The sequence below is a fragment of the Prorops nasuta genome, unplaced genomic scaffold, assembly GCF_024137725.1.
Source record: "Prorops nasuta isolate Cenicafe-Biocafe unplaced genomic scaffold, Cenicafe_Pnas_1.2 PNAS00010, whole genome shotgun sequence".
Taxonomy (NCBI): Eukaryota; Metazoa; Arthropoda; class Insecta; order Hymenoptera; family Bethylidae; genus Prorops; species Prorops nasuta.
Window position 1 is genome coordinate 7,256,190 of NW_027116807.1, and position 27,903 is coordinate 7,284,092.

Below are 27,903 nucleotides of genomic sequence, written 5' to 3' on the forward strand. Positions count from 1 at the left end.
GGTTGGCGGCGTGTGCCTGATGTTGTTGTGAGCGTCTGAGGACTGCCGGGGGCAGACGCGAAAGGAGGTAGGGTGTCACGGAGGTATGGAGTATGGGGGTGGGGGAGGCGGGGGTCGTGGGGGTGTGCAACCTCCCTCCGCAGGTGCGAGGCCCATCGCTGGAACCGACACTACCGACGCTGCGTGGCACAAACACGAACAAATGATCCTCATGGAGTCCAGGCACAAGCAACAATGTATGTATTATTCTCCCTTCCCTCTATGCCCCTCTTCCTCCCCCTTTCCACCTGTAAATTACTCCACTTTTATTAGTTTAATTAGCCCGTCCGCAAGAGAGGAAAGTTGCAGGTGCATTATTGTTTTACGATCGGAAGCTCCATGGACTAGGAAAGACCAAATTAGCAGCTGGATAAGATATTAGCTTCCTCGCAGATGCTCATTTCTTTCTGGATAATTGGAGAACAGCTGCGCGCTTTTCCATTTGGTCGAATCGTCGTTTGGGAAATCAACCACTTTTTCTCTCAAAACAGTCTGTGACGTATTTTTAAGCAGCAGCCAGGGAGACACGGCACAACGCGCCGCGATCTCCTATACTTAGGATCTTGCTCGCTTGCTCTCTCTCTCTCTCTCTCTCTCTCTCTCTTACAGCGCAGACGAGAATAACATGGTCACGTTCTGTTTCTCCTGGCGGCCGATCGGCACGCGAACAGGATTCGACTGAGAGTGAGCGAAAGAGAGAAAAGGATGGATTGGAATAGAAAAATAATTTTCTTGTACAAGGGCCGGGCCTCCCTCGAAAAATAAATAAATCAAGGGAGACATAGAAAAAACGCCAGCAAAACATCAAACTAACAGATATAACTGTATGTTTTGTTTCTTTTCGCCGTAATACCGAAGTGGTGCAATTAGTTGAAATGAGACAAACATAAACCGAGGAAAATATTTCTTGAAATCAATTGAATACAATTTTGTTGTTTACACTTTGCTTGATTCACAGAAATACCTCTTCGAGGAAAATAATTATAGCTTTAATATTACACCATAAGAATGAAGTTCGACGAATATTTACTTGAACCGACTGATCATAAACAACCAAACATTTTTTTCTCATTTCAACTTGTTATACTAGCTAAGCCAAAGCGAAATTCCACGAACTACATCTTTAAATTTCTGAATTCGTCGATAAAGAGCAAAGATCGATGCTTCTCGCACAATTTCCTTGAAATTTAATCAGCTTGGCAAAAAAATCATTTGCGATATACGTCCGCCTACTTACCGTCGTCCCGTGCAAGCGAAGACGCAATATTGAATCATTTTATGCGGCAATTTGCCGGCTACTTAAAGTGCTCGCATTAAAATCCGCCTTCGCGTGCCATTCTTCGTCCAACCACGAATTCCCTAGACGCTCCCCCCCCCCCCTCCCTCCCTCTTTCACTTACCTTACCTTACCTCTCTTTATCTCCTCCTCGGTCTCTCTCTCTCTCTCTCTCTCTCTCCTTTTTTTTCTTGTACATTCCTCGTCAGTGTCGACTTCCGCAGCGCAGAATACGTGAGGGAAAAATACTGAAAGCGAGGAGCCATTTTGGACGATTGCCTGATCGACGACTCTTCGACGATTCAAAGATTTCTCACCGGTCACCGACTCGTTGTATTTTTGACTTTTGCTCCACTCGAACGACGAACCCACGATTTAACGTATAATTGCGGTTGAGATAAAATATTTTAGTTTTTCGATATAGTGGGAGTTTCGGATAAACAGTTTTTATATTTAAATCGAGGAGTCATTTTGGACCATTGTACGACGGACCATTGAAAAAATTTGTAATATTCACTGATTCGTTGTCTTTTTAATTTTTTCTTCGCTCGAACGGTCGTATCCTCCGGTTTAACGAATCATAACCGTCTAAATAAAATATAAATTTCCCCATGAATTGTTTTTATATTAAACGCGCGAAGCCATTTTGAACGGTTGTCCAATCGACGATTAAAAAATCTCTCGCGATTCATCGACTCGTTATTATTATTATTATTATTTAGCTTTTCTCGAACAGCAAGTCCTCGGTTTAAAGATCAATCATCTTTGAGATAAAATATTATAGAGTTTTAGATAAATTGCTTTATACCAAACGCGAGTAACCATTTTTACCAATTATCCAATCAACGATTAAAAAATCTCAAAGTTCATCGACTCGTTTTTGTCTTTAATTTTTGCTCCACTCGAACAACGAGCCTCCATCTTAACGAACAATCATCCTTGAGATAAAATATTATAGAGTCTTGATAGTGGGAATTTCGGTTAAATTGCTTTCCTATAGATATAGCATATATGTATGCTATATGTGTGGGGAATCCCGTAGGAGCAGCGTAAGTCGGATAGGCAAGCTCTGCACTGGTAGACATCAGCTGAGTGGATCGCCATTCTTCCCCCCCCCCCTCCCCCCTCCACTACTATCATTCCTTTCATCCGTCTCTTTCACTGGACTCGCTTCTTCCTCTCCCATTGTTTTATATACCACTAAACACCAGATTCTTTTTTATTTAAGGATTTATATTTTATTAATCGTTTTTTATTTGTTAACTATCTAGCATGATTTTTTTCTATTTTATATTATATAACTAAAAACTAAAAATGTTCTTTTTTTCTTAAAGGACTTAAATTTTAAAATTCAGTTTTTACTGAATAATTATCTAGAATTTTTTTTTTTCTATTGCTTTTTGTACCATAAAAACAATAGAAATCAATTGGATTTTGTTCTCAAAGCATTAAAACTACTGATTGGATATTTACTGTTTAATTAGGCAAGAAAATCATTTCTTTCCTATTAAAATATATATCACTAAAAATAAGAGGAATCCCTCGGTTTTTAGTGAAAAACCTTACAAATTTCTCTAACCACACACACATACTAGCTAAAGCTGAAATAAAAATATTAAACGAAGACAGTTGACCACGAGGCATTCTCGCGTTGGCCCAAGGTATCTTGGATTAATTTGCCAAACAAGAGGAAGGATCAGTTCGCTTTGGAGACCAGAGAGACTCGACAGGAATAATAGAGCACTTTAATTGGATCACTCGAGCAATACCCAGCAGTTACATCCACGATCCAACAACGGCCACCACTTGACAATGGATACATCAAATCAGAAGAAGAAGAAGAAGGAAAAACATGAATTCCTTAATCGAACAATCACACGGAGGAATCGTCCGAAGACCAATGAAGAAATAGGTGTGAAAAGCTTGGATACATGTGCGTCCCACTTGTGGATAGAGGGAGCAGTCGTGAATCACGAGTATATTTGGGGTCGACGACCTTTACGATCGAACTTGGAGTCTTTCGCGAGAGGTGGTTACACGCCAAGTTTCTCCTTGGTGCAAAAGTTGAGCGAGTAAAGTCCTGGGGAATCGCGCGAGGATTTCGTCCAGTTGAAGAGGACCTCCTCCATTGCGGACCTCGACAGGATTTTGTTTATGCATCTATATATATATATATAGACGGTGGGAGAAGAAAACAAAAGAGGCTCGATTAACAATCTCCTTGGTTAATCCCGAATCAGAGAGCTTTGTCCGAATAATTGGGCAATTGGACGGACGATCGAGCCAATAGAAATTCTCGAATGATTTCGATAAACTGTAGAAATTAATTTGGCCGAGTTGTTCCGGCCAGTTAAGCCAGTCGAATCGTTTAACTCTATTAATCCATCTCGGCTAATCCGATCGATGGCCACATATCCAGTAATGATTGCGAGCTTTTAATTAAATCGAAATTAACTCGATCCGCTATTCTTGAGTAATCGACACACATCGAACTCCCTGCGTCGTCGGGCTGATTTCCTCTCGAAGGGTCATTGACCCCACCGCGGAGAGAGAGAGAGTTCCCTCTTTCGACCCAGAGCGTTCGGGCCAAATTTGCCAAATTTCATCAGCTGTATCAGACTCGTCTCTGGTATCGACCTCCGGTCGATCAAACGGTTCCGACCTTAAACAACGATCCTCGACTCTTTTAATTGCTTTCCAACGCGTTGCTACAAAAATTCACGGAATTTCGCTGGTTTTCTTACGGCGAATGACGAGGTTGTCGAAAGGGAAAATTGTTTTGCGGTGGAAAATTTCTTTCGAGGTAAATCGCGCGTAGGATTCATGTAAATTTCGGCCTTGACGGTTTCGGGGGGGGGGGGGGGTGGAAAGGGAGCTGCGTTTCTCGAGTTTGGTCCAGGATGCAGCAAGCAGGGATCTGTTGTATATAGGGCCTTTCTCGAAGGGCTCCCACCACCACCCTTGACTGTGCCACGCTCACACACAGGCACCCTCGGAAGCTTCGGCTGGCAGGCAGAGTGCAGACCAGCCAGTGGGTCGTCGGTTGCTCCACCCCCGTGCGACACGACGATCAATACACGAGACTTTACTCTCTCTCTCTTTCCCTGCCAGCCCCTCTTCTCTCACTCTTCTCTTCCCTTCTCTTCTCCACTCTTCGTTCACAGCGTCCGACGTCTCGCTTAAACCCGCTTTTCTCTCTCTGTATCCGATGCTCGCTCAAATTTCACTCTTCCTCTTCTAAATTTCTATGTCTATATTTATTTTCCCACATCTTTCTCTCTTTCTCAAACCCCCCCCCCCCCCCCCAATTTCACCAAACTATCTCCGTTTCCCCAAATCCGTCTCCGTCCGGCCACCCTGACCCTATATTTCCGATTCCACCAAGCGTCTTCAACCGGTCTCTTCTCACCGTCTTCCCAAACCCATGACTATCCATCCCTGAAACTCCCTTTCGCTCCTTCCATCCGCCACCGAATAACCCCTAGTCCCTTTCCATCCCTCATTGTCTCCCATCTTAAATTTCTTTTCCTCCCATCCCGAATCTCCGCCGCAATCTCGACCAGTCCGCTTCTCGAATTTTCCTGCTCGATTTACCTCTCGATCGCGCTCTACGTTTATCCGCCTCGAGTTTCGCCAGGTTTGTTATTGTTATGATCGAGGAGGTTGTAATTTTTCTCAGCGAGGTTTTTGCGTCCGATGAAACGATGACGATTTGGGTGAGGGAGAGGGGGGGGGGGGGGGAGGGTAGTCCGTGCGTCTGCAGAGAGAATTCGCGAATCATCGTCCAGCGGCAGAAGCCGAGGCACTGCGAGCAGTGGCAGGCGTCAGCACAGCAGAGGCCACGGACGGAGCAGCGAGCGCCAAGCACTGGCGCTCAGCTGGCTGCGTCGCGCGCCGCTCTTCGTTTCGAGGCGGTCTTTCTGTTGCTATGCCGGTTCCCCCCTCCTGCGCCGCTCGCTCGCTCGCTCCCTACCCCCTCCCCTCTCCCTCCTCGTCCTATGTGTGCCATCGTCCTCCAGGATACCTCCTCGCGCCTTCTGATGCTCCCTATAGCCTAAATCTCCCCCCTCCCCCCCCTCTCTCTTCTTTCCCCTCCCAACTTCGGTTTTCTTCCTCTCTCTCTCTCTCTTCTTTATTTTTCTATCTTTCAACCCCCCCCCCCTCCCTTCCTCTTCTCAGCTTCTATCTAGTTTTAGACCAGCCGAAAAACAACACCTTCGAAACTAAATCGACACGAGCGAATATTTCTATTGCCTAAAATTTCTTCTTTCTCACTAATGCGATTTTATACTCTTCTTCTCTTTTTATTTTTGCTCTTCCTCTCTTTCCCTCCTGTTTCCGCGTGGATTATCCTAAATGCAACGCGTTTGAAGCTGGATCGACGCAAGCGACTGTTTCCATTGCCTAAAATTTCTTCATTCTCACGAATTAATGTTACATTCTTCTTCTTCTTTTTTATAGTTGTTTGTCCTCTCTTTCTGTTTCGCTGTAGAACATCCAAAATGCAACACTTTGAAAACTAGATCAACGCAAGTGAATGTTTCTATCGACGATCGTTTCTTCGTTCTCGCTCGAATACACTGTTATATTCTCTCTCTTTCTCTCTCTCACTCTCTCTCTCTCTCTCTCTCTCTCTCCATCGTTCTGCATTATTCGCTGTCTCTCCTTTCTGTTTCGCTCTAAATCATCCAAAAAGCAACACCTTCGAAACTGGATCAACCCAAGCATCCATTTCTACAACCCAAAATCTCTCACCCCTCGTAAACACACTGTTACCAATGACAAAGAGCTTTAAAAATTGCAAAAATCATTGAAATCAACCAGCGAGATCAATATCACGAATGTACGCGTGCAAAGTGAATTAAAAGAGACCTATTAACCATTTATAATGGGATTTTATGGACGCGATGAAACGTCGTGCACATTAGAGGCAAACCAGCGACCATGGGAACAAAGAGAATGGACAATTTTATGGAAATTTAATTGAAGGAAATAGCGTATAATGAGCAGTTTATAGGAGATTTATCGAGATGCTGTAAAAAAGGGAGAATGAGAAAAGGTACTGGTGGAAGCAAAAATTGGAGCTGGATGTAAATTGTTATTTCTGCCAATTAATCAAGTATCGTTACTTCCTCGTGTGGCAAGGTACAATTTCCTATCAATCCAAGTCAGCGACACGCGACTTCTTGGATGGCGCACACGGGTTAATGCCAAACCGGCGGAGACCATTAAATTGTACCACTCGAGGAGGGATGGAAACTGCGATGTACGTGAGTGACGAATGATCAATTATAAATAATATTAAAATATCGATCACAGCCAAATTTTCATGTTAAATCATTCCCACTCGTGGAACACGATCATTCTGACTTTTTTACATTTTATCCTTCTTTCTAGACACTCTGTGAGAAGAGAAAAGACGAGAAAGAGATACGTCGATGGTTCGTAAGGTCTCCATCGAAACGCCGCCAGGGAAAATATTCACGATGGTACTTAAAGGTGCCAGAGGAGAAGACCCGACGTTCCTGCTTAAAAGGATGCTGCGTAAAGACAGCTGAAACACTTTTGTACTTACGAACCGATCTTGAAGGAAACTTTGCACTCGAGTACTCCTCCCCATCATCGTTTATCCTTCCTTGCAACGTGTACACTGGAGCAGCCGGTTCCTGAAAAATTCGAGACTTTATAGATCCGATTGATCTTGTTTCCATACCAATAGGATTGATGAAGGAACGTGGGTGATTGGAAATTAAAAATTGCCAGGTTTTCTAGTTTCATTATCGAGGAAACTCTGACTATTGTGACTCGATGTTCCAGTGGAATGTATCGAGCTGATCTTTGTGCTCGAGTAGTCACCTTCGTTGTTATCCTTCTTTGATATATGCATAAACAGTAGAGTGGCTGAGTCGTGAGAAGCTGATAGATTTCATTGATCCAATTGATCTCGTTGCCAGATATTCTTTTATGGAAGATATGTGGCTGATCCAAGGTGAAAATTGCCAGTTTTATGAATTTTAATATTGAGAGAATTGTAAGGATTGATATTCAAGGAGATAATATCAAGTTAGGCTATGGAGTCAATAGAAGGATAACTTGGGTAACTAGGAGAAAACAGGGTATAAATATGTGAACCATGCACAGCGGAATAGCTGCTTTGTGAAAAACTGGTAGATTTCATAGATCCAATTGATCTTATTGCTGTGAATAAGATTAATGAAGAAACAAGGCTGTTTGAAAGTGGAAAATTACCAGTTCTCAGAGTTTGGATATTAAGAAAATTATGAAAATTGTAAGACTTGATATTGCAATGGAATTTATCGAACACATATTTAGAATAAAAAGAAGGATAATATGGATAACGAAGCAGAAACAAAGAAAAAATATGTAAACTACGTATAATGAAGTAACCGGTTTATGAAAATCTGGTAGATTTCGTAGATCCAATTGATCTTACTACTGCGTACAGGATAAATAAATAGACAAGGCTATTTGGAGTTGAAAAAATTTGCCAATTTCCCAGTTTGATATGAAGGAAACCGTGAAAATTGTGGATTGATATTCCAGTGGACAATATCAAGCAAATCTCTACAATAATGCAATGCATATTATAGATGACGAAACGGAAACTGAGGGAAAATATGCAGAACGGTAGTTCACGCAAGCAAGTCGGGGGTGGCGTCGGGGTAGATCAAGAAGCATGAATGAAGCGGAATGCGTGCTGCTGGCTATCGCAAAGCCTATGTCAGCCTTTCGTGACCTCGCCGCTGCGGTTCTCAACTTGCGTAGCTGGTCTCAAACCAGTTAGTGTAAAAAAAAAATAGCAGTAAAAGGGCTAATTATCGTAGGAAGAAATCGAAATCTCATTATCCATCGTAAAAGGGACCGCATGGCATAACCGTCGAAAATTGCAACCTTCGTCGCTAGAAACAAGGGCTCTCGGCGACAGATGGCCCACGTTGCTGCTTGCTTGCACCAGGTGCAAACTGCACTTTGTTGCCCGATTGCAATCCGAACGAAACAAAAAAATCACCACTCTGCAGCTGCAAGCAAACGTTACGTGTACACATTGTACAGTGGAGGATTATATATATTCAATGTGGCAAAGCAGCCCTCAATAATGTTAATTAACCAGCTTAGTTGCCGAAAGCATTCAGAATTGCAAATTTCTTACGATGAGAAGCTATAAATGTCTGGAATCGAATTTATTGATTCGAAGAGTGATCTGTTTTGTGACTATATTCTATATGTTTTATAATATGGTTTGAGTTTATATTATATAGCTGATGATAATTCTATATAGTATAAGCAACCATATTTGACGTAAAAATATTGAATACTACTTTGTTCCGATGACAAACTGCAAATTTCTGTAAAATTTTTTTTGATTCAATAGATTATCTGCTATATATCTATATAGTAAATTCTTTATGATAGAATTTGTGGTGTGTGTGTGTGTGTGTGTTTATATGATATATCAGATCATAATTCTATATAGTATAAACAACTAAATTATGTTTAAGAATACAGAATGCAACTTTGTTTCAATTACAAACTGCAAATTTCTGGGATCTACTTTATTGCTTCGATGGATAATCTGTTCGATATCTATATAATAAATTTGTCATTGTACTAATCGTATGTATATCTTATAAACAAGCATAATTCTTTATAGTACGGGCAACCATAATTCCTGTTAATCAAAAATTTTAATTGCTATAAAAATTCAAAATTCATCTTTTATAAACAACAAAGTAAAAATATTTGAAATCCACTCGAATAATCCAAAGAATAATTAATCTGTCATTCCGCATTGACTTCCTAAATTTTTAACAATACTAGCACCATGCTTTTCGCAGTATTAGCAACTGTAAATAATTTTAATTAACAATTTTATTTGCCATAAAAATTCAAAATGCACCTCTATACCAATGGCAAAGTAGGAATATTTCAAATCCACTTGATCGATCCAAGGGATAATCTGTCATTCCATATCGACATTCTAAATTGTTCGCAATACCGACATCGTATTTTATATAGTATAACCAGCTGTAAATAATTTCAGTAAAAAATCTTAGTTGCAGTACGAAATCAAAAAACTTGTTTTTATATCGTCAAAGTATAAATATCTGAAAACCATTTTATTGATCCAAAGGATAATTTTGCATTAAGAAACGACGCCCTAAATTTTTCACAATATTGTCAGTATGCGTTCCTGTTCACTCTCTACTTCAACATAATATTCATTCACCTCAAATTTTTAGAAAAAAAAAACACACAAAAAATAGTAATAGAGAAAATCACAATTAATTGATCCAAAGAATAATTTTGCATTAACAAACGACGCCCTAAATTTTTCACGATATCGTCAGTATGCGCTCCTGTTCACTCTCTACTTCAACATAATATTCATTCACCCCAAATTTTTAGAAAAAAAAAGAAATAGTAAGAAAAAATATCACATTTGAGTGATCCAAAGGATAATTTTGCATTCCTTGCCGATATCCTAAATTATGGACGATCTCGTCAGGATGCGTTCCAGTTTACTCCCTGCTTCAACATAATCCTCATTCACCCTATACTTTTAGCAAAAAAAAAAAATAAGAGAAATCCCCAAAGGATAATTTTGCATTTCTTATCGATATCCTACAATTTTTCACAATCTCGTTAGGATGCGTTCCTGTTTCTTCTCTGCTTCAACATAATCCTCATTCACCCTACACTTTTGGCAAAAAAAAGTAAAAGAAATCCCCAAAGGATAATTTTGCATTTCTTATCGATTTCCTACAATTTTTACAAAATGGCCAGGATGCATTATTTCTATTCACTCTCTGCTTCCACATAATCTTCATTCCCCCAAATTTTTGAAAAAGAAAAAAATTAACAACAGAAAAAATCACATTTGATCCAAAGAATAATTTTGCATTCCTCATCAATATCCTAAATTTTGTACAATATCGCCAGGATGCATTCCTGTTCACTCTCTGCTTCCACATAATCTTCATTCACCCAAATTTTTGAAAAAAAAAAAAAAAAAAAACTAACAAGAGAGAAAATCACATTTGATAACGCATCGATTAGTCCGGGCGACAAACATGTAAATGAGAGTCACTGACCGAGCGTGTTAATGAATGATATTTTTTTCATTCAACCGCGCCCTGGCCTACATTTCAAACAGAGCTTTCCTGCCTTGCCGGCTCCACTTTCCGATATGCAGCAGCAGCCCAACCCCGTCCCTCTCCACCTCATCCTCTAGTCACTTATCCCCTCAACCCCTCGTCCCTATATCCGCATCTACCCTCTTCGACCAGCAAATTTCCAAAAATAGCAGCAGATTGAAAAAGAACGCAGAAAGAGATAAAAATTCCCTCACAAGAATTAACACACTCTGCTCGCTCGAGTATCAAACTCATTACGTAACTTTGCTAACAGCTGATTCTCAGCTACTATATATATATGTATGTGTGCGTGTGTGTGTGAGAGAAAAATATTGTTCATCGATCTTTTATTTAAAACGACAAAATCATTTAAATTCTACTGCAAGTTTTGGATTGATTACAATAATTCATTATTGTACTAAATAAATTTTTGAGATATTTATCTTTTAAGTATTACATCTGCAATATCATTTTTAAGTAGTAAATTAAAAAAAACAGTCGATTGAAAATAATACAGAAGGAGAGAAAATTTTTCTCCCAAGAACCAACATACTCTGCTCGGTTTAGTATCAAAGTAATTACGTAACTTTGTGAACAGCTGATTGTCAGCTATTGTATTTGTGTGTGTGAGATAAATATTTTTCATTGATCATTTGTTTAAAACGACAGAATCATTGAAATTTTACTGCAAGTTTTGGATTAATTAACAAAATTCATTATTATACTAAATATATCCTCGAGATATTTATCGTTTAAGCCGTACATTTGCAATCTCATTTTGGAGTAGTAAATTAAAGAACAAATAGTCAATTGAAAAAAATATAGAAGGAGAGAAATTTTTTCTCCAAAGAACCAACATACTCTGCTCGGTCGAGTATCAAAGTAATTACGTAACTTTGTGAACAGCTGATTGTCTGTTATTGCCTTTATGTACCCACGCTAAAAAGTACAATTGCCCTTAAAAAAAATGCAAGTACATTAGTCTCCCACTAAAAAATATTCTAATAAAATTATTTATTTTAATTCTGCCAAAAGATATTGTCCAAATAGTATAAAAACCAAATTACAATTACGCAATTTTTTAAATAGCTAATTGTTAGTTATTGCATTTACGTATCCTCACCAAAAATTACAAGTACATTGGTCTCCCATTAAAAAATATTCAAAAAAAAACTTATTTAAATCCTTACAAAACACACTATTCAAACATAATACCAAACAAGATTACTTTACAATTACACCATTTTTTAAACATTTAATTGCCAGTTATTGCATTTATGTATTCCCACCAAAAATCACAATTGCCTCAAAAAAAAAAAAAAAAAATACAAGTACATAGTTCTCCCACTAAAAAATATTTAAAAAAAAACTTATTTAAACCCTTCCAAAACACACTATTCAAACATAACAAAAAACAATATTACTGTACCGTTACTTAACGTTGTAAACACCTGATTGTCAGCCACCATATTTACATATATATAAAAAAGAGGGAAAGAGATGGAAGATTTCCCATCGATCATTCGCTCAAAACCAGCGAGATAGTCACTGAATTTTCACCTTACGTTCAGGACTGGTCAGAAAAATTCATTATTACATCAAACGCATCCTCGGCTGTAGCAAATAAATCCCAGGATCGATCATCCTCTTTCTTCGTTCTTGTCCATTCCACGTGTCCACCCGTTTATTCCGCTCGTACACCAAGAAGAGGAGGAGGGGTGGAGGGGGGGGGGGGGGGTTGGAGAATTCATTGGGAGAGCGATCGATGACTAATCGTTGTTTGTATAATTTTGCAGTGAGCGGGAGGACGGGGACGGGCGGTGCGCCCCTTTACGGCCGTTTGGTGGCCGAGGAGCCTCTGCCCCCAGCGGTATGCGGGGGCGGGGGCGGTGGCATTCCCCAGGAAACCCCCGCCGATATCCACGCGATGCAGGCCAGGATACCCCACAGGTTTCGCGACCCTGCAACTGCACCCCTCAGGAAGCTCAGTGTCGACCTTATCAAAACCTACAAACACATCAACGAGGTGAGACTATTTTTTGTTAAATTTTTATAGGGGGGGGGGGATACTAATCATGTTTTTTTTAGATTATTTTTATGAGAGAGAAAGAGAGAGAAATTGCAAAACTAAAGACGAATGGTCAGATCATATTCTTTCCACCCATTCCTGAATTTGCCACCTGTTGTTTCGTACTGCCACTGATGCTTTTACAACGTTCCTATGACGTCTCAGGAATTCATCCAACAGATCTCTTCCTGATAGATCAAGCAAAGCCTGTTTATTTACTGGGTGGATAATTATACCAGCAGGAGGAAAAAAGTGCGATGGGAATGAGGAGAGTGACTAGGAGTGAGATAGGCATGGAGCTATCGTGTCCATTGAATTCCAACGGTCCATCGATCCTGGAATTCTGCATATCCATCGATGCAACTCCACTCTAACTATGTGCTCAGGTGCCAACCGTTCCGGACTATAGCGATTCTCCAGCTGCATTGTCCGTGCTATTCGCTTATGTTCACTACTCTCCAGCTCTCGTCAATGTCACATCAGTGGATCATTGGATTTAGTCTTCTAATTATTTCAAGAATTTTTCTTATGATAGATATTGTTGATGTGAGAAGATTGGGGTATGGTTATTTTGCAGTTGAATGATTAATTGCATATTTTTCTACTCTGCAAATTTTATCAACATTGAAAAATTCGCTTATGTCCACCCTCTCCAGCTCTCATCAATGTCACATCAGAGAATCATTGGATTTAGTCTTCTAATCATTTCAAGTAATTTTCTTGTGATAAATATTGTTGATGCGAGAAGATTAAGATATTGTTATTCTGCAGTTGAATGATTAATTGCATATTTTTCCACTCTGCGACTTTCATCAACGTGAGAAAATTCTTCAATTTGTGGATAATTTTTTTTTTAAATCGTCACTTTGCTACATTGTTATCATAGTCTTCTATTCGTTTGAAGAATTGTATAAATTTACTATTGTTGTTGATTAATAAGGACGAGAACTAAGTAAATCGTTCTGGACTATAAAGATTCTCCAGCTACATTGTCCATGCTATTCGCTTATGTCCACTACTCTGCAGCTCTTACCAATGTCACATCAGTGTATCATTGAATTTAGTCTTCTAATCATTTCAAGAGTATTTCTTGCGATAGATATTGTTGATGTGAGAAGATTGGGATATGGTTATTCTGCAGTTGAATGATTAATGCTATTTGCATATTTTTTATTACTCTGCAACTTTTGTCATCATTGAGAAATTTGCTTATGTCCACTACTCTGCAGCTCTCATCAATGTCACATCAGAGAATCATTGGATTTAGTCAATTAATAATTCCAAGAATTTTTCTTGCAATAAATATTGTTAATGCAGAAGATTAGTATATACTGATTCTTCAGCTACATAATTAATTGCATATTTTGACCACTCTGACACTTTCATCAACATTGAGAAAATTCTTCAACTTGTGGAAAATTTTTCTTAACGATCGCCACTTTGCTAAATTGTTATCACAGTCTTCTATTTCAAGAATTTTCTAAAATCATAATTAGAATCAATTAAGAAGAAAACTAAGAAAGCCATTTGAAACTATGTGATTCTCCACTGCATTGTCCATGCTATTCACATCAACCCCCCTTCCCCTTATTCTCCAACGCTCATCAACGTCACACCGCTAAATCATCGGCTCCAGCCTTCCACCAATTTCAAGAATTCTTCTGACAACAACTACTGTCGATAGAAGAAGGAAAGAAAGTAAGGAGAAGCAATAAAATCAATCGAAATGGCCAACTGCTGAAGGAACAATGGACAAGTGGCGAGAGGTTTTAGCATATATACGAGAACAAAACTGTCGTCGTACCGACTTTGCGGCGTCGCCGAGGAAACGGAATAACGGGAGAGTGCCACGCGAAGGAGAGAACGAGCCGAAACGATAGAAGAAACGTTCACCTTCTGCTGCTGTGAAACTTTGTCACGGAAAAACTTCTTTTCACTTTGTCATTTCTAACACTCGACACTCACTCTCTATATTTTCTCTCCTCAAACACAAATTTTCTAGCTTTCGATTAATCAACCAATTGTAAATTTTTGATTATATCGAGTCTATTGTATGAAGAAATGTTTGATTTGCTGGATCCGAAGGAATCTTCAGATTTTTTTTATATTACATTTTTCGGTTTCTTCATTCAAAATGGTTCAGGCAATTTTGTAAATCCGATGGATCAGTCTGGAACATTTTTGAATAGACCACAAGATATGGAGTTTGTTGTTTTGTTAAGGAATGTTTATGCGAAGGGCAATGTCAGGATGAGAGAAAGTGGAATTGAGGAAATGCGAGGTGTGTTATAATTTATGTATGTTGAAGAAAGGTTTCGACGTTGTAAATTGGATGGATTGAAAAAAGAGACAGAAGGATTATCAAAATGAGGATAATTGAAAACTTTTTTTTTCTCAGTTTTGGGTCTTTTGGTTTTTTGTTTTAAATTCGTTCAAGCATTTTTGTAAATCTGATGGATTGGCCTTGAACATTGTTGAAACGAACCAAAAGACCTGTCGGTTCATAAAATGAAAGACAATATTACTAAAGAAAAAAAGGAAAAGAGACACAAGGATTATCAAAATAAGGAAAATTCAAACTTTTTTTCTTGAGTATTGGTTCTTTTAGTTTTTGTTCTACATTCGTTCAAGTATTCCTATAAATCTGATGGATTGACCTTGAACATTGTTGAAACAAACCAAAAAAGACCTGTCGTTTCATAAAATGAAAGACAATATCAATAAAGAAAAAAGGGAAGTATTGAGGAAAAACCCAAAACACATAATCGAAATATATCAAGCGAAGGTTCCAACGTTGCAAGCTGCCTGGATTGACGGAAGAGACACTGGGGTTGTCAAACGAGGCAAATCCGAAGGTTGACGGCGTTACCAAAACTTTCCATTGACCGTTGCTCGCGCTGAGTCAGAATTTCGGCTCGAATTTTGTCATGCCCAAATCTTGTTTCCCTCACGGAACGTCCGAGGAGGGAAGGAGGTGGCCATAAAGGTGCGCGTTATCTCTTCTTCTTCACGAGCGAGAGGAAAACTTGCAGGCTACGAGATAAAGCAGAAGGGCGAGAGAGGAAGAGGAGCAAAATCCGGGAGAGATAAAATCAACCTTATCATTGGAATCATCAATAAGACGAGTGCTGGAGAGAGAGTAAGATGTATCAAAATTTCCAGTAATAATAATACAAGAGAAAGAATACGAAAAGTTTAGGAAGCGTGGGTGAAAGACAGGTATAAATAGAAATGATTAGTTTCAGGAGTAGCAGCAACGGTGACACGAGGAGTGTGGAAGAGGAGGGGAGGAGGAGGAGGGGTACAGCGAGAGTCATGAATGAAGCGACAGGCAAAACGCAAGACTACAATATCACTGTCTCGCTTTTATCCCCACTCGACGCGAAGAAAACAACGCTCCAACGTCTACGTCTCTCTCTCTCTCTCTCTCTTCGACAAGATACGGCAACTCGACGGAAAACGCCGCGGGACAAACTTAATTATCAGCGTGGATCGCGTTTTCACACGGAAGAAAATTGCCAGGTTTATCGGCTTTCCTTTGGACACTCCGGCGCAACATCACGTCAGAAGCAGCGCGCGAGGTTTCTGTTGCAAGAAATCTCGCAGAAACATTTCCAAGCTGTCCCAAAGCAATTTATAATAGTCGAGGCAGAAAAATGAATTTTAACGATTGGAGGATGGACGTGTGAAAATTGCGCACGAGGGTAAGCTGGATTCGAGGGAGGGGGGCGGCTGCGAGGAGGGGTGGAAGGGGGTCCAGCTGACTCGGCTGCTCGACAAATAAAAAAAGGAAACAAGGAGAACGTAGCCTGGATCAATGCGTGACCTCGTCGCTGCAGCGTTCAATTATTCGAGGATTGAAAAGAGTTCAGCTAGCTGTAAATAATCGAAAGTAAGATTGCTGCCATTTTGGAGAACAGTTTGAGGACGTGCGGAGGCTCGGCTGATTCGATAAATTGAAAATATGAAGGAGGGAGAATTTGGAATAAGAGACATTTTTTCAATGATTTTTTTACCAATGGATTATTTTTTTCACTGCAGTTTGGGTTAATTTATCAATAATTTCAGTTATTTGTAAATAATCCAATGCGAGTCTCCTGTAATTAGGGATAAACGATTTTGGAGCCTATGGAAGAGTCCAGTTGATTCGATAAATAAGAAATGAAAAGGAGGGAGAATTTGGACTGAGAACCATTTTTTCAAAGACTTGAACCAATGACAAATTTTTCTTAATGTAGTTTAGGTTTATTTATAAATAACTTCAGTTACTTGTAAATAATCCGATGCGAGTCTTCTGTAATTATAATCATATAATTTGGAGCCAAAAGGAAATGCTCGGCTGATTCAATAAATAAAAAACAAAAAATAGAGACAATTTAGACTAAAAAAAATGTTCAAAGACCTTTGAACCACCGAACATTTCTCATTGCACTATAAATTAATCTATAAAACCCCGCAATTACTCGTAAATAATCCAACCTAAAACCGTAATTATATCGAAACAATTTATAACCCACGGAAGGGGTCCAGCTGACTCGTCCGCCTAACAAACAAAAAGAGGAAACAAGGAGGACATAGCCTGGATCAATGCGTGACCTCGTAGCTGCAGCGTTGAATTATTCGAGGATCGAATAGAGTTCAGCTAGCTGTAAATAATCGAAAGTAAGACTGCTGCCATTTTTGAGAAAAATTCGAGGCCTATCGAGGAGCACTCCAAAAGAGCTGGGAAGCTATAAACTATAACGCGACCCCTGAAGAGAGAGAGAGAGAGAGAATAGGTACCTACTGAACGATTCAAATAACCGGTCGATCTTGTCGTTGTTGAAACAAGAGTATCTCGTTACCCTTTGCCTACGAGAGAAGCTCGAATCCTCGAACCCCAACAAAACCTAGTTCACGTTAACCTCTGATGCGTACCGAATAAATTCTGCAAAGGAAACGACGCACAAAAATAATTGAACCTTCAGAAATCGTTACATTACTTCGATCCTGAGCCTCGAGTGCTGCGCAAGATCAGCTGACGTTCTACGTTTCTTCACCTGTACATCCACACACACATACATACATACTATAACGGTGATCACCGATCATTTCTCATTATACAAATTCTCGTCCACGCGAGGCTCGCGGTTTATCGAAACCGTCTCGAGGCCCCAGCGACGAGAAAAAAGCGATTACTCGGCGAGTCGTGCCGGAGGAATTTACAGCGAGCCGATTGAAAAGAATGCGCGAGGAAAGGCGCGAACGACGAGTGAAAAGTCGCAAAGGGAAGAGAAGAGGAGGAAAGTTGGCAGAGTCGAGGACGTAGCGTGTCCGACCAAGTGTCCCTGGACTGCTTTTGGCGAGGTTGGCTGTGAACGACGCGCCATATGGGGCCGGTCCCATGCACTCGCGCGCATAGCAACAGAAACGAGAGAGCAACAGAGACTGGTAGCAGCGCTGCTCGGTGCTTTCGTCTGCTTCGCTCTGTGTGCTTCGCTCTGCTCTCTCAGCAGCCAGGCAACAGAGCAGGCTCCCCACCCCTCTACTTCTACCCTTCCCCCTCCCGATCCAGAAGCACCGGGGACGTTGGTGGGACAAGGATGAAACTACCTGTGTTTCTCTCTCTTTCTATATATATATATATATATATTATATCTGTACATCTCTCAGTGGCTCGAGTCTCGAGCCTAGACGCTGCGAGAATCCCCAAACCCAGCAGCCCCAAAGAAAAAGAATCCTGTCCTGGTCCTCCATACAGTCTCTCGATATTACCTAGCTTTACCCCACGAGCCACTCTCCTTCGTTCCTAGATAACACACAGAGCCACCTCGTGACTCTCCTCGCTTGCTTCCACCCTCCTTCCTCCAAACTCTACTCAGATAGAGCCACTGGTCGACCATGCATTTTTCTTCTACTATGTAACGTGAAATTATGGAAACAGTGTGGATAAGAGGAGGACATTGGAATATTGTTGAAGAATTTTTGGGGGTTTTTTTTTGGGACTGGATTTTAGGTATTTTAGAGTTTTTTTTAGTGTGGATCGGGAATTTTGTTTGGAACGTGGTTTTGATGTTGGAGGTTTTTGAATTTTGTTTGGGTGGAATGATGGATTATGGAGAGTTTTGTGGGGTATGCTCCTTTAATCAGGCGAAAGCAGGAATTGATCTGTGGTTCTCTGCCAGAATCACGTGGGGTAGGTCGTGTCTCGTGACTTTGGTGAACCACGCAACACCACGCGAAGCGTATGCGAATGTAGAATGGGATGCCAGGAGACCCTTTAATAAAAGCCCCCTGTGTCATTTTTGATGCACAGTATTTGTTAATGAAATTGGGCATTTTGTAGAATTATTCGAAATTTTAATTAAAAAGGTACTAACGAGAAACGTGTTTTCAGGTCTATTATGCGAAGAAGAAGAGAAGAGCACAACAAATGCAAGGGGAAGACGGTTCGCATAAAAAGGAGAGGAAGCTGTACAACGATGGCTGGGATGACGATAATCATGATTACATCATCAAGAATGGGGAAAAGTTCCTCGATCGATATGAAATCGATTCGTTAATAGGTAATCCGCCGTTTCTCAAATTAATTTCAAAACTGTTGCGAGCCCTCGACTAATTCTATTTTTGTTCCCACAGGTAAAGGCAGTTTCGGCCAAGTAGTAAAAGCGTTTGATCACGAAGAACAGATACAGGTGGCAATAAAAATAATTAAGAACAAGAAACCTTTCCTTAATCAAGCGCAAATCGAAGTTAGGTTATTAGAAATGATGAACAGAGCGGATACCGACAACAAGTATTATATAGGTAGGTGTGGAGGGGAAGTGGGTGATCGATTATTGTAAATTAATGAGAGACAGAGGGTTTGTAATTATCACAATTTTTCCCTGCAGTTAAACTGAAGAGGCATTTTATGTGGAGGAATCACTTATGTCTGGTATTCGAGCTGCTATCTTACAATCTCTATGATTTACTTAGAAATACGAATTTCCGTGGGGTCTCGTTAAACCTCACAAGAAAGTTTGCACAGCAATTGTGCACTGCCCTCCTGTTCCTCTCCACGCCGGAATTGAACATCATTCACTGTGATCTGAAACCCGAAAACATTCTCTTGTGCAATCCTAAACGAAGCGCGATAAAAATTGTTGACTTCGGTAGTTCGTGTCAACTCGGCCAGAGGGTAAGTAAAACAAAATTCCTGAGCTATCTTCGCGAGGCAGTCGAGCAACCGACTCGTTAATTAATTTCAACCACTGCTTTTTTCTTATGTGCTCATTGTATACAGATATACCAGTATATTCAGTCGAGGTTCTATAGATCACCGGAAGTCTTACTAGGAATCCCTTATGACCTTGCGATAGACATGTGGAGCCTGGGATGTATTTTGGTCGAAATGCATACGGGAGAGCCATTGTTCAGCGGGGCCAATGAGGTAAAGTGATATATATATATATATATTAAGCATGGAAGAAGCAAAGAACGTATCTCTAACTAGCTAGAATTTCCTTGCAGGTCGATCAAATGAACAAAATCGTCGAGGTGTTAGGCATGCCGCCTAAGCACATACTGGACCAAGCGCACAAAGCGCGGAAGTACTTTGACAAGGTCCCTACGGACGGCACATACGTGTTGAAAAAGTCTAAGGACGGCAAGAAGTACAAGCCTCCGGGTACGAGACGGTTACACGATATTTTGGGCGTCGAAAGCGGAGGCCCTGGAGGTCGAAGGGTCAATGAACCTGGTCACTCGATCTCCGACTATCTCAAGTTCAAAGACTTGATCCTCAGGATGCTGGATTTCGATCCAAAGACGAGGGTTACGCCGTATTACGCGCTGCAGCACAATTTCTTCAAAAGGACCGCCGACGAGGGGACCAACACCAACATAGCCGCTGCCAATAGCGCAAATACTAGCCCGGCTGTTGGGCCACTTAGCCAGGATCATGGTAAGATCCTCTGATCGAGCCGTAATACCCTGTCGTCTTCTATTCTGTTCTCTTGCTCTCTCTCTCTCTCTCTCTCACTCTCTCACTTTCCTTCTCTCTATAAACTAAGTTGAGAAGAATCTAACGATTACATGGTACTTCTTAACCGACTGCTCCGTGGCTAACGGTCCATTTTACTACCGACAATGGTAACGATTTATTTTCATGCTATGCCTGACAAAGCTCTGCTGTGGGATTAATTCTCTGCGTTGGAGCATTCTCGTTAAATATCTGTCTGTCTAAAATGCACCGTTCAGCCAGTAGTTCTCGAAGAAGAAAATTTGCACAGTGCATATGTAGCACGTTAAAAATTCTGGGTCTTCCTCGAGAGTCTACGAGATATACAAAAGAATAATAAAGAAATATAAATATAGGCTTATTATTTACTAGCTGTATAGAATATTATTGGCCGTGAGAGACTTCTGTTTTAAGATACCTGGCTCGATGTCGCTTTACTTCAATCATCATACCATCATTACTAGTTTTCTTATACTTGGGAAGTTCGTTTCATCACTAGAGAGTATCGAATCTGTAATTTTCCTCAAGCAAATCTTTTAAGCGATAGGGAATCACCATAAACGAACTTTTTTATTTATCAAGTAGCCAAGCATATTTTCTTTCATCGAGATTAATATATTGTATTCATTTTACTCTTTGATATATTATTAGGGATTTAATTAATTACTAATCGCAATCTCACACCATGCTCAAAGTGCAGTGAAAGTCCTTGTTACATTTTACCCAACGGCACTCGATGTACGAGAAGCATCGAGCATCGATAACGAAATCCTTGAAGAGTATAACTAAAAAACAAATTTAAATGTCTTGGAGAGAAGCAGAGTAACGAACGCTTTCACTGTAATGCAAAAAAATATAGGAAGGTTTTATTTTGTGCAGAAAATAAGAAAGGGTTTGGAGGTTGAAAATGGTGGGGAGGGGAATGAGGGAGCGATTGGAATTAAGCGAAGATTGTTATTCTCTGCACAAACTAAACAAAACTTGTTGTTGTTGCCCGTAGATATGATGGGGGGACAGTACGTGGCTCGATGACTGTCGTATCCGCGGGGCGGCGACGACCTGTCCTAGGCCCCAACCCTAATCTTACTTACTAACATAAGTAAGTTCTGTCTAACACACAATCCTACAAGCTAGATGACTAACGATGTCCCTGATAATCAAATCCTGGCCTCGGATGTATTGCGCGAAGCCTTGCTTGCTTTAAATTGGTCACAAACATCCTCTAAATCCTATAAAAGCGAACCTCTTGATCTTGTATCTTACTAACACACATAGCGAGCTCTGACAAAAAATCCTTGAAGCTAAATTACCAACGACGTCCCTGATAATCATTCCCTGGCCTCGGATGTATTGTGCGAAGCCTTTGCTTGCTTTCAAGGATCCAGAATGGGACGCGGATGAACTTTGCTAGCCCGTTAGTTCCATTCTCTCGTCAGTGATGCCAGTCTTTTTCTTATATTCTCTTCTTCCTTTTTCTCTCTTCAATCCCTCCTTCTTTTTCTCTTTTCATGTGTTTCCCAGTCTCTCAGCATTTTAGACTTTAGTCGCTGTCCGAGTCATTGACAATAATTTCTATAGGAATCATGAAATGTGTCAATCAATCGCTGGAACATGCTTAATAAACTCTTATCCAAACATGGATAATTAACGTTTCTTGATCGAACGATGAAATTTAGATTGGTACCAATTATACATATTCCAGCATTTGAGTTCTTTGCATTTGTAACAATCGATTTTCTTTCTGTAAAAAACCAGTGTCACTTGATTGTCTTTGGCCTATAATTTATTGCATGTATTAGCCGCTTTCAATTCGCGCACTCAAAGTGCGTCTAAGTTGAATATGGGACTTGGAATTTGAGTATTTCTGTGACTGAACTGTTCCCATGAGCAACGCAACGCAAAGCATTAATTTTCTTTCCTGTATTTTATCATTCAAATGTAAGTCTCTTCTTCCACTAGAGACCAGCGTCTTGTATCATGTACATTTACTTTCATACTGTATTCAATAACTCATCGTGCTCTATCCCATTCTTTCATTCTTTGCTAAGGGTTTTCCCATTTTTTTCTCTTTTTCTTTATAAGTTACTATTCTTTCTTCTCTCTTCTTTGCTCTGCATAGCACTATTATACGATCTATCATTTCTAAGTGTATAGGATTCTATGATTAGTGATCAGTGTGTTGCTAGAAAAAAGGGGGTGATAGCCTTGGATTGCGATGCCTGACATAATGTCCCCGTAGTAATTTGAAATCTCCTAGTATTTATCATAGCGATAGTCGACTGTGCGCCACACTTGGAATATTATTTCTATCTGGATAAAATTATCTCTAAATGTAGTACTATAGAAGTAACAGAGTGAATGTAGTGATAAAAGCTGAAACAATTTTCCAAGAGCTGGCCACAGTCTCGAGAGAAGTCTCTTTGAGACTTATCAGGGGGGAAAAAATGATATTAGTTATAATGTGTTACTTGGAATTCACAGGACTGGTAACCATGTCTGGACAGGGAAGTAGCAGCAGCAGCAGTAGCCTGATGCAAGTGTCTAGCGTGAGTGGGTACCAGCCGATGGAGTGCGAGTCACCACCTAGGCACTCCACGGGTCGCCGAGCTGTAACAGGAGGCACCGGAGGAGGAAGTACATCGAGCTACGCAACGGCATCTTCGGCATCCGGACCCATGTCGATGGACAGCTCGCTGCTGCCGAGCTCCCTGGGTCCCTACAATACTCTCATCCTGCCCGGCATACCGCACCTGCCAGCCATGATGAGTTCTCCAATGATTCAACAGCAGAATTTCTACAACTACGGTTACTCGTCGACAGACGGTCACGTGAGGCAACCGTCGACTACCACGAACAAGCAGAGAGACCCCGAGCGAGACGACAGTCCAAGGGGCTGCGTGTGCGTCCAGCAGAGTCCCGTTGCGATCCACTGAAGCTGTTACAAGCACACCAAGCTTAACCCAGAACAGACAGAATCGTCCTCGAGCTACGTGTTCCGTTTGCTCTTCGAGTCGCTGCACCAACTTGCAGCCATTTCGACGTCGATGAATCGAGGATCAGTTTCCGAAGAACTGTAGGGAGCAACGGTGTCTTCAGTCGTTGGAGTTACCGGAGCAAGCTGCGGTTGTAGCGAAACGTTAGGGAAAAATTACAGCGAACGTGCGTCTCTTTTCGACCGAGAAAAGCGTCGGTGGACCTTCGAAGGCCCGAGAGGGATAGGCTGGGCCACAATTGGCGAGGTGAAACTGCGTAAAAGGAGACCTCGAAAAAAGCGGTGGGGATTTTGCTTATACCCTGAGACTGTCGTGGACGATAGCTCGGTAGTAGCTCGGCGCTAAACCGGACGTTACCTCGTATTTCACGTACCCGGAAGAAATAAGGAAAACGGTACTAATACTGTTACCATAGTGAATTGGAGGTTCGAAATACGATGATAGGACTAGTTTATTGAAAAGACGAGATGGTCGATGACGAGAGTAACTCGTATAGAAGAAGGAAAGGAAGCTGTCGAAAATGAATTTTTAGTTAATATTTTATCAAGCTGACTGGCCCTTTGGCAGAGGGCATGGATATGTAAGTAGGGAAGATTGTTGAAACTCATAAAGGATGGACTAAACACGGTCTAGTGAGGATGGAATCCAGCTGGCCTTTACGGTCCTTTTCCCTTTCAACAAACGTTCTAAGCAGTTTAGTCGATGATAAATAATGAATAAACTTTCGGCGACCAAAACTGTGTGGCCTAGAGAGCAAAAAAGTGATAATTTACTATTATTACGACATAAATTTGAAGGAATATAAGAATTTACCAATGTAAGCATGTACTCCAATAGAGTTTTATACACGATGTCACGAATGTAAACGGTTAGTAAGTAATTGCGAGCAACCAGTCGAGTTGAATGCTAGTTATTTGTACCATACATTTAGGTGAATGATAAGAGTGCAGCTTTAAAGTTCTAGTTTTTAAGTGCGAGGAGAAAATTCACACAATGTAAACTGGACTCTTTTTATTTACTACGAAACGCAAAAATGGAATACCACCAGAAGCTGCAAACGTCGGTTTGTTGCCGATTAGTTGGACTTTAAACAAACGAGGCTTGCGCGGCTTAAAAACAAACAATACATATTTATACATAAATGCAGTTACTAGAAAGTTTAAAGAAAACAAACACAGTATACAGTAAGATCGATCAAGATGGTATAATCATACGAAAAAAAAACTAGATACTTTATGATAAACAAGAGCGTATTCGCATTACACACGTTTTTTCCAATTGTTATTGATTTTTGCCGTTTGCTCAGAAAAAACAAAGAAATTTCCGCGCTTACTTTCGGCTACCTCCAGCTGCTGCACAGGCACCATTTTTCTTTTTTGTTCATTTAACCAAACTTTATTCAGATAGCAAAGCGTAACGATCCTCAACGTAGAAATTAGTAAACTGAGACTCAACTGCTTGCCTCGAAGAAGCGAAAGATATGTAACGATTGAAAATACAAATGAGACAGAAAGACATATCATCTTTCGTCTATCTTTAATTCGAAGATTTTCTTGCTTGCATGAAAAAGTAATAAATGCCAATTATGATTGGAAGGAAAGAATGAGTGAGAGAGAGAGAGAAAAAGACACACGGAGAGAGCAAGATATGATAGATTTCATGATATTTCATTTGTGGTTTATTTCGTACTTGGCATTTGTCCCTCGAGCAAAATCGTCGAATCATATGGTGCTCGATATTCGATCCTCGAGTGAAAAGTTGAATTCCTATGTACCGTTTAGATTTTTATGTATAATTCCAATAATGATTTGGTATGTTCTCGTACATATGTGAGACCTTTCTTTTTCTACGCGCTACCAATCATTGTAGTATAGTACCTGAAAGTAAAATGTTTTGCGCAACTGGAGGAAAATTATTAGGACGTCGCGTAAACAATTGACAGAACTATCCGTAAAAATCTAATGATCTACCGAAAGAATCCTTTTTCATTCTTTGCCTATCTTTACAAGGATTTCATTTTTGAACTATCATTAACGAAATTTTTCGTACGACTGTGACGATAAGCTTCGTATGAAGTTTTATGAAAATTTGTGTAATATGAAATCTGCATTTCTCGAATGTGATGTAATTTTTACGAAAAAATTTATTATTATCCTTCGGTATTCAGGAAACTTAACTATTAATCGCAGATGTAGAAGCTTTGTATAATCTTTCTTTCTCTCTCCCCATCTTTCTCTCACTCATTCTGTTTATTAAGAATTACTTAACGAATCTTTTGATTTCTATATTTTTATACGAAACTCTCTAGAAGTATTTCTTATAGATCAGAAGAATTTTGTTAGGATTCTTAGACTTAAATTCAGTTTCACGAAAGACAACAGAATCAGTTGGAAAGAGATTTTAAATGCAAGTACGGGATACTTGTGTAATAAAAATGAAGTATATGTATAAATATATATTATATATATACACATATAATTATGTTGAAATCGTGATTTATTCGAAGAAAAAGAGATAAGAGAAAAATTAATAGATGTAACGAAATATTATCATTTTGAACGGATGAACGCTGAGAAACGTTCGAGGAACGATCGAATCGCGCGTCGCGCTTTATGTATGGTGTATTTCCCAAGGGTAGAATGGCCCTGCGAGAGAAGCTCCAAGATTTTCTCTGACAAATTTTGGCATTCTTCCATTCTCCAGGAAAACGGCAAAAATCAGCTTTCTATCTAAACATAGATACTATGTGGTTTTACACGAGCCTCTTCCGAATTCACGCTGTTGTTAAGCCACGCGGTGCCCATCAGTCGGTTGAAGAGAATTTTTACAAGATTTTATCAGTCTACAATATACATATATATGTATATTCGCATAATACCAAGGACTTCTCTATATCTCTAATATAGTAATAAACGAATTAATCGAAGTAATTATTTCTCTCATACTCGACCAATATTTTTAACGAGCCGTATAGAAAAGAGATTATGGGAAACGTTAACCGGCTATTGGGCACATTTGGCAAAGCATTTTTTAGCTGTTTTTATCTGGACGATCATTGATTTTAACCTAGCTTGTACGATTTACTGTATAAGATCAGTCTGTTCTTTTTTGTGTTAACCAATTCGTTCAGTGAAAGTCTTGAATTTAAAATGGGCACGGCTCGGAAAGAAATTTTTAATTTTGAGAGATTAGTAGAGGGAGAGAGAATAAAAAAGAAAACATGTTAAAATTATAAATAATAAATCTTTGATAGAGAAAGGAAAAAAAATCTCTTTACTTAGAATTCATTTGGACTTAGACAAAATTTATTTGTTGCTAGACTTATTGAAATTCATTTAAACGATAAATGCTTCTCTATACGTAGTTTATATAATTAATGTTCTTTTATGACACAGTTACAACCTTGAAAAAAAAGAAAGATTGTCCGCTCCAACAGTTGTCGCAAAATGCAGAGTATTTAAGCCAATTAGCAAACAACAGAGGTGTATACATTTACATAGATTAAGAACCATTCGCGATTTATGTTTCAAATAATTTTTCTCGATTTAGAAATTCTTCTTTCAATGCTAATATTTGTAATGTAAACAAGAATGTCCCACAGCATGAATTTTTATAAAGAGATACAGTTACATATGCGCACATTCAACCATAATTGAATTAATTTAGTTTGGAATTAAGAACGTTTTGCTATGATGAAGATGAAAGAGATGAGAGCTAGAGAGAAAAAAAGAATTTTTTGCATTCTAAAAATCATTGTTAGTTTTTATCGTGCACCATCTATACATATACATACATACATACGTCGTTTTAGATGATTTTTATCTATTGAATGAAATAGAAGTTGAAAAATGTTTGAAACATATTGCGACCGGAATAAAATAAAATAAGTTTCCTAACGTCATATGTAAAAACATTGTGTTCAGAAAATATACTATAACACGACTGATAATGCCTGAAAAGTACCGTGCCAGTGATTTATAAGAATGTAATAATTAAAAACAAACAATGAAAGAACGAAACAAACAAATAAATATGGAAATACGTCTCGTTTGTCGATGGCACGAACCGATCGGGATAAAATATAAAGAATGAATTATAAAGAAGCTGAATTAAGAAACAAAACCGATTTATTAAGATGAAAGAATAATTAATAAAACTCCATACAGGATGAGGAAAAAAAGTTGTGTCTAACATGTATACATTGTCATATTATGATGATTATTATTATAATTATATATAATATTGTAATTGAGAATTTGAAACGATATTACATAAGGTTAATAATAAACAAACACATCTTCACTTTTGCTGTTACGTTCTCTTTTGCGTACACCTCCGCAAATTGCAATCTATTTTTTGTGAATCCTGTCTATAGATGTCTGTATACATTT

The 27,903-nt window shown here is 39.5% G+C and overlaps 1 protein-coding gene across 1 annotated transcript; it reads left to right on the forward strand.

Annotated features, from left to right (window-relative positions):
* Nucleotides 1-85: 85 nt before the first annotated feature.
* On the forward strand, nt 86-27,814 carry mnb (minibrain). The gene is made up of 8 exons (XM_066733144.1): nt 86-236; nt 12,267-12,496; nt 18,915-19,083; nt 19,157-19,324; nt 19,411-19,697; nt 19,803-19,949; nt 20,030-20,462; nt 23,001-27,814. Exons 1-8 carry the CDS (start codon nt 86-88, stop codon nt 23,450-23,452), a joined length of 2,037 nt encoding a protein of 678 aa, XP_066589241.1. The 3' UTR covers nt 23,453-27,814.
* The last annotated feature ends 89 nt before the right edge of the window (nt 27,815-27,903 follow it).

Excerpts from the sequence above, each read along its gene's own strand:
- mnb (XM_066733144.1), top strand. The coding sequence starts at position 86 with ATGGAGTATGGGGGTGGGGGAGGCGGGGGTCGTGGGGGTGTGCAACCT. Across the intron at positions 12,497-18,914 it reads CCTACAAACACATCAACGAG|GTCTATTATGCGAAGAAGAA; the intron begins GTGAGACTATTT and ends ACGTGTTTTCAG. Across the intron at positions 19,698-19,802 it reads CGTGTCAACTCGGCCAGAGG|ATATACCAGTATATTCAGTC; the intron begins GTAAGTAAAACA and ends CATTGTATACAG.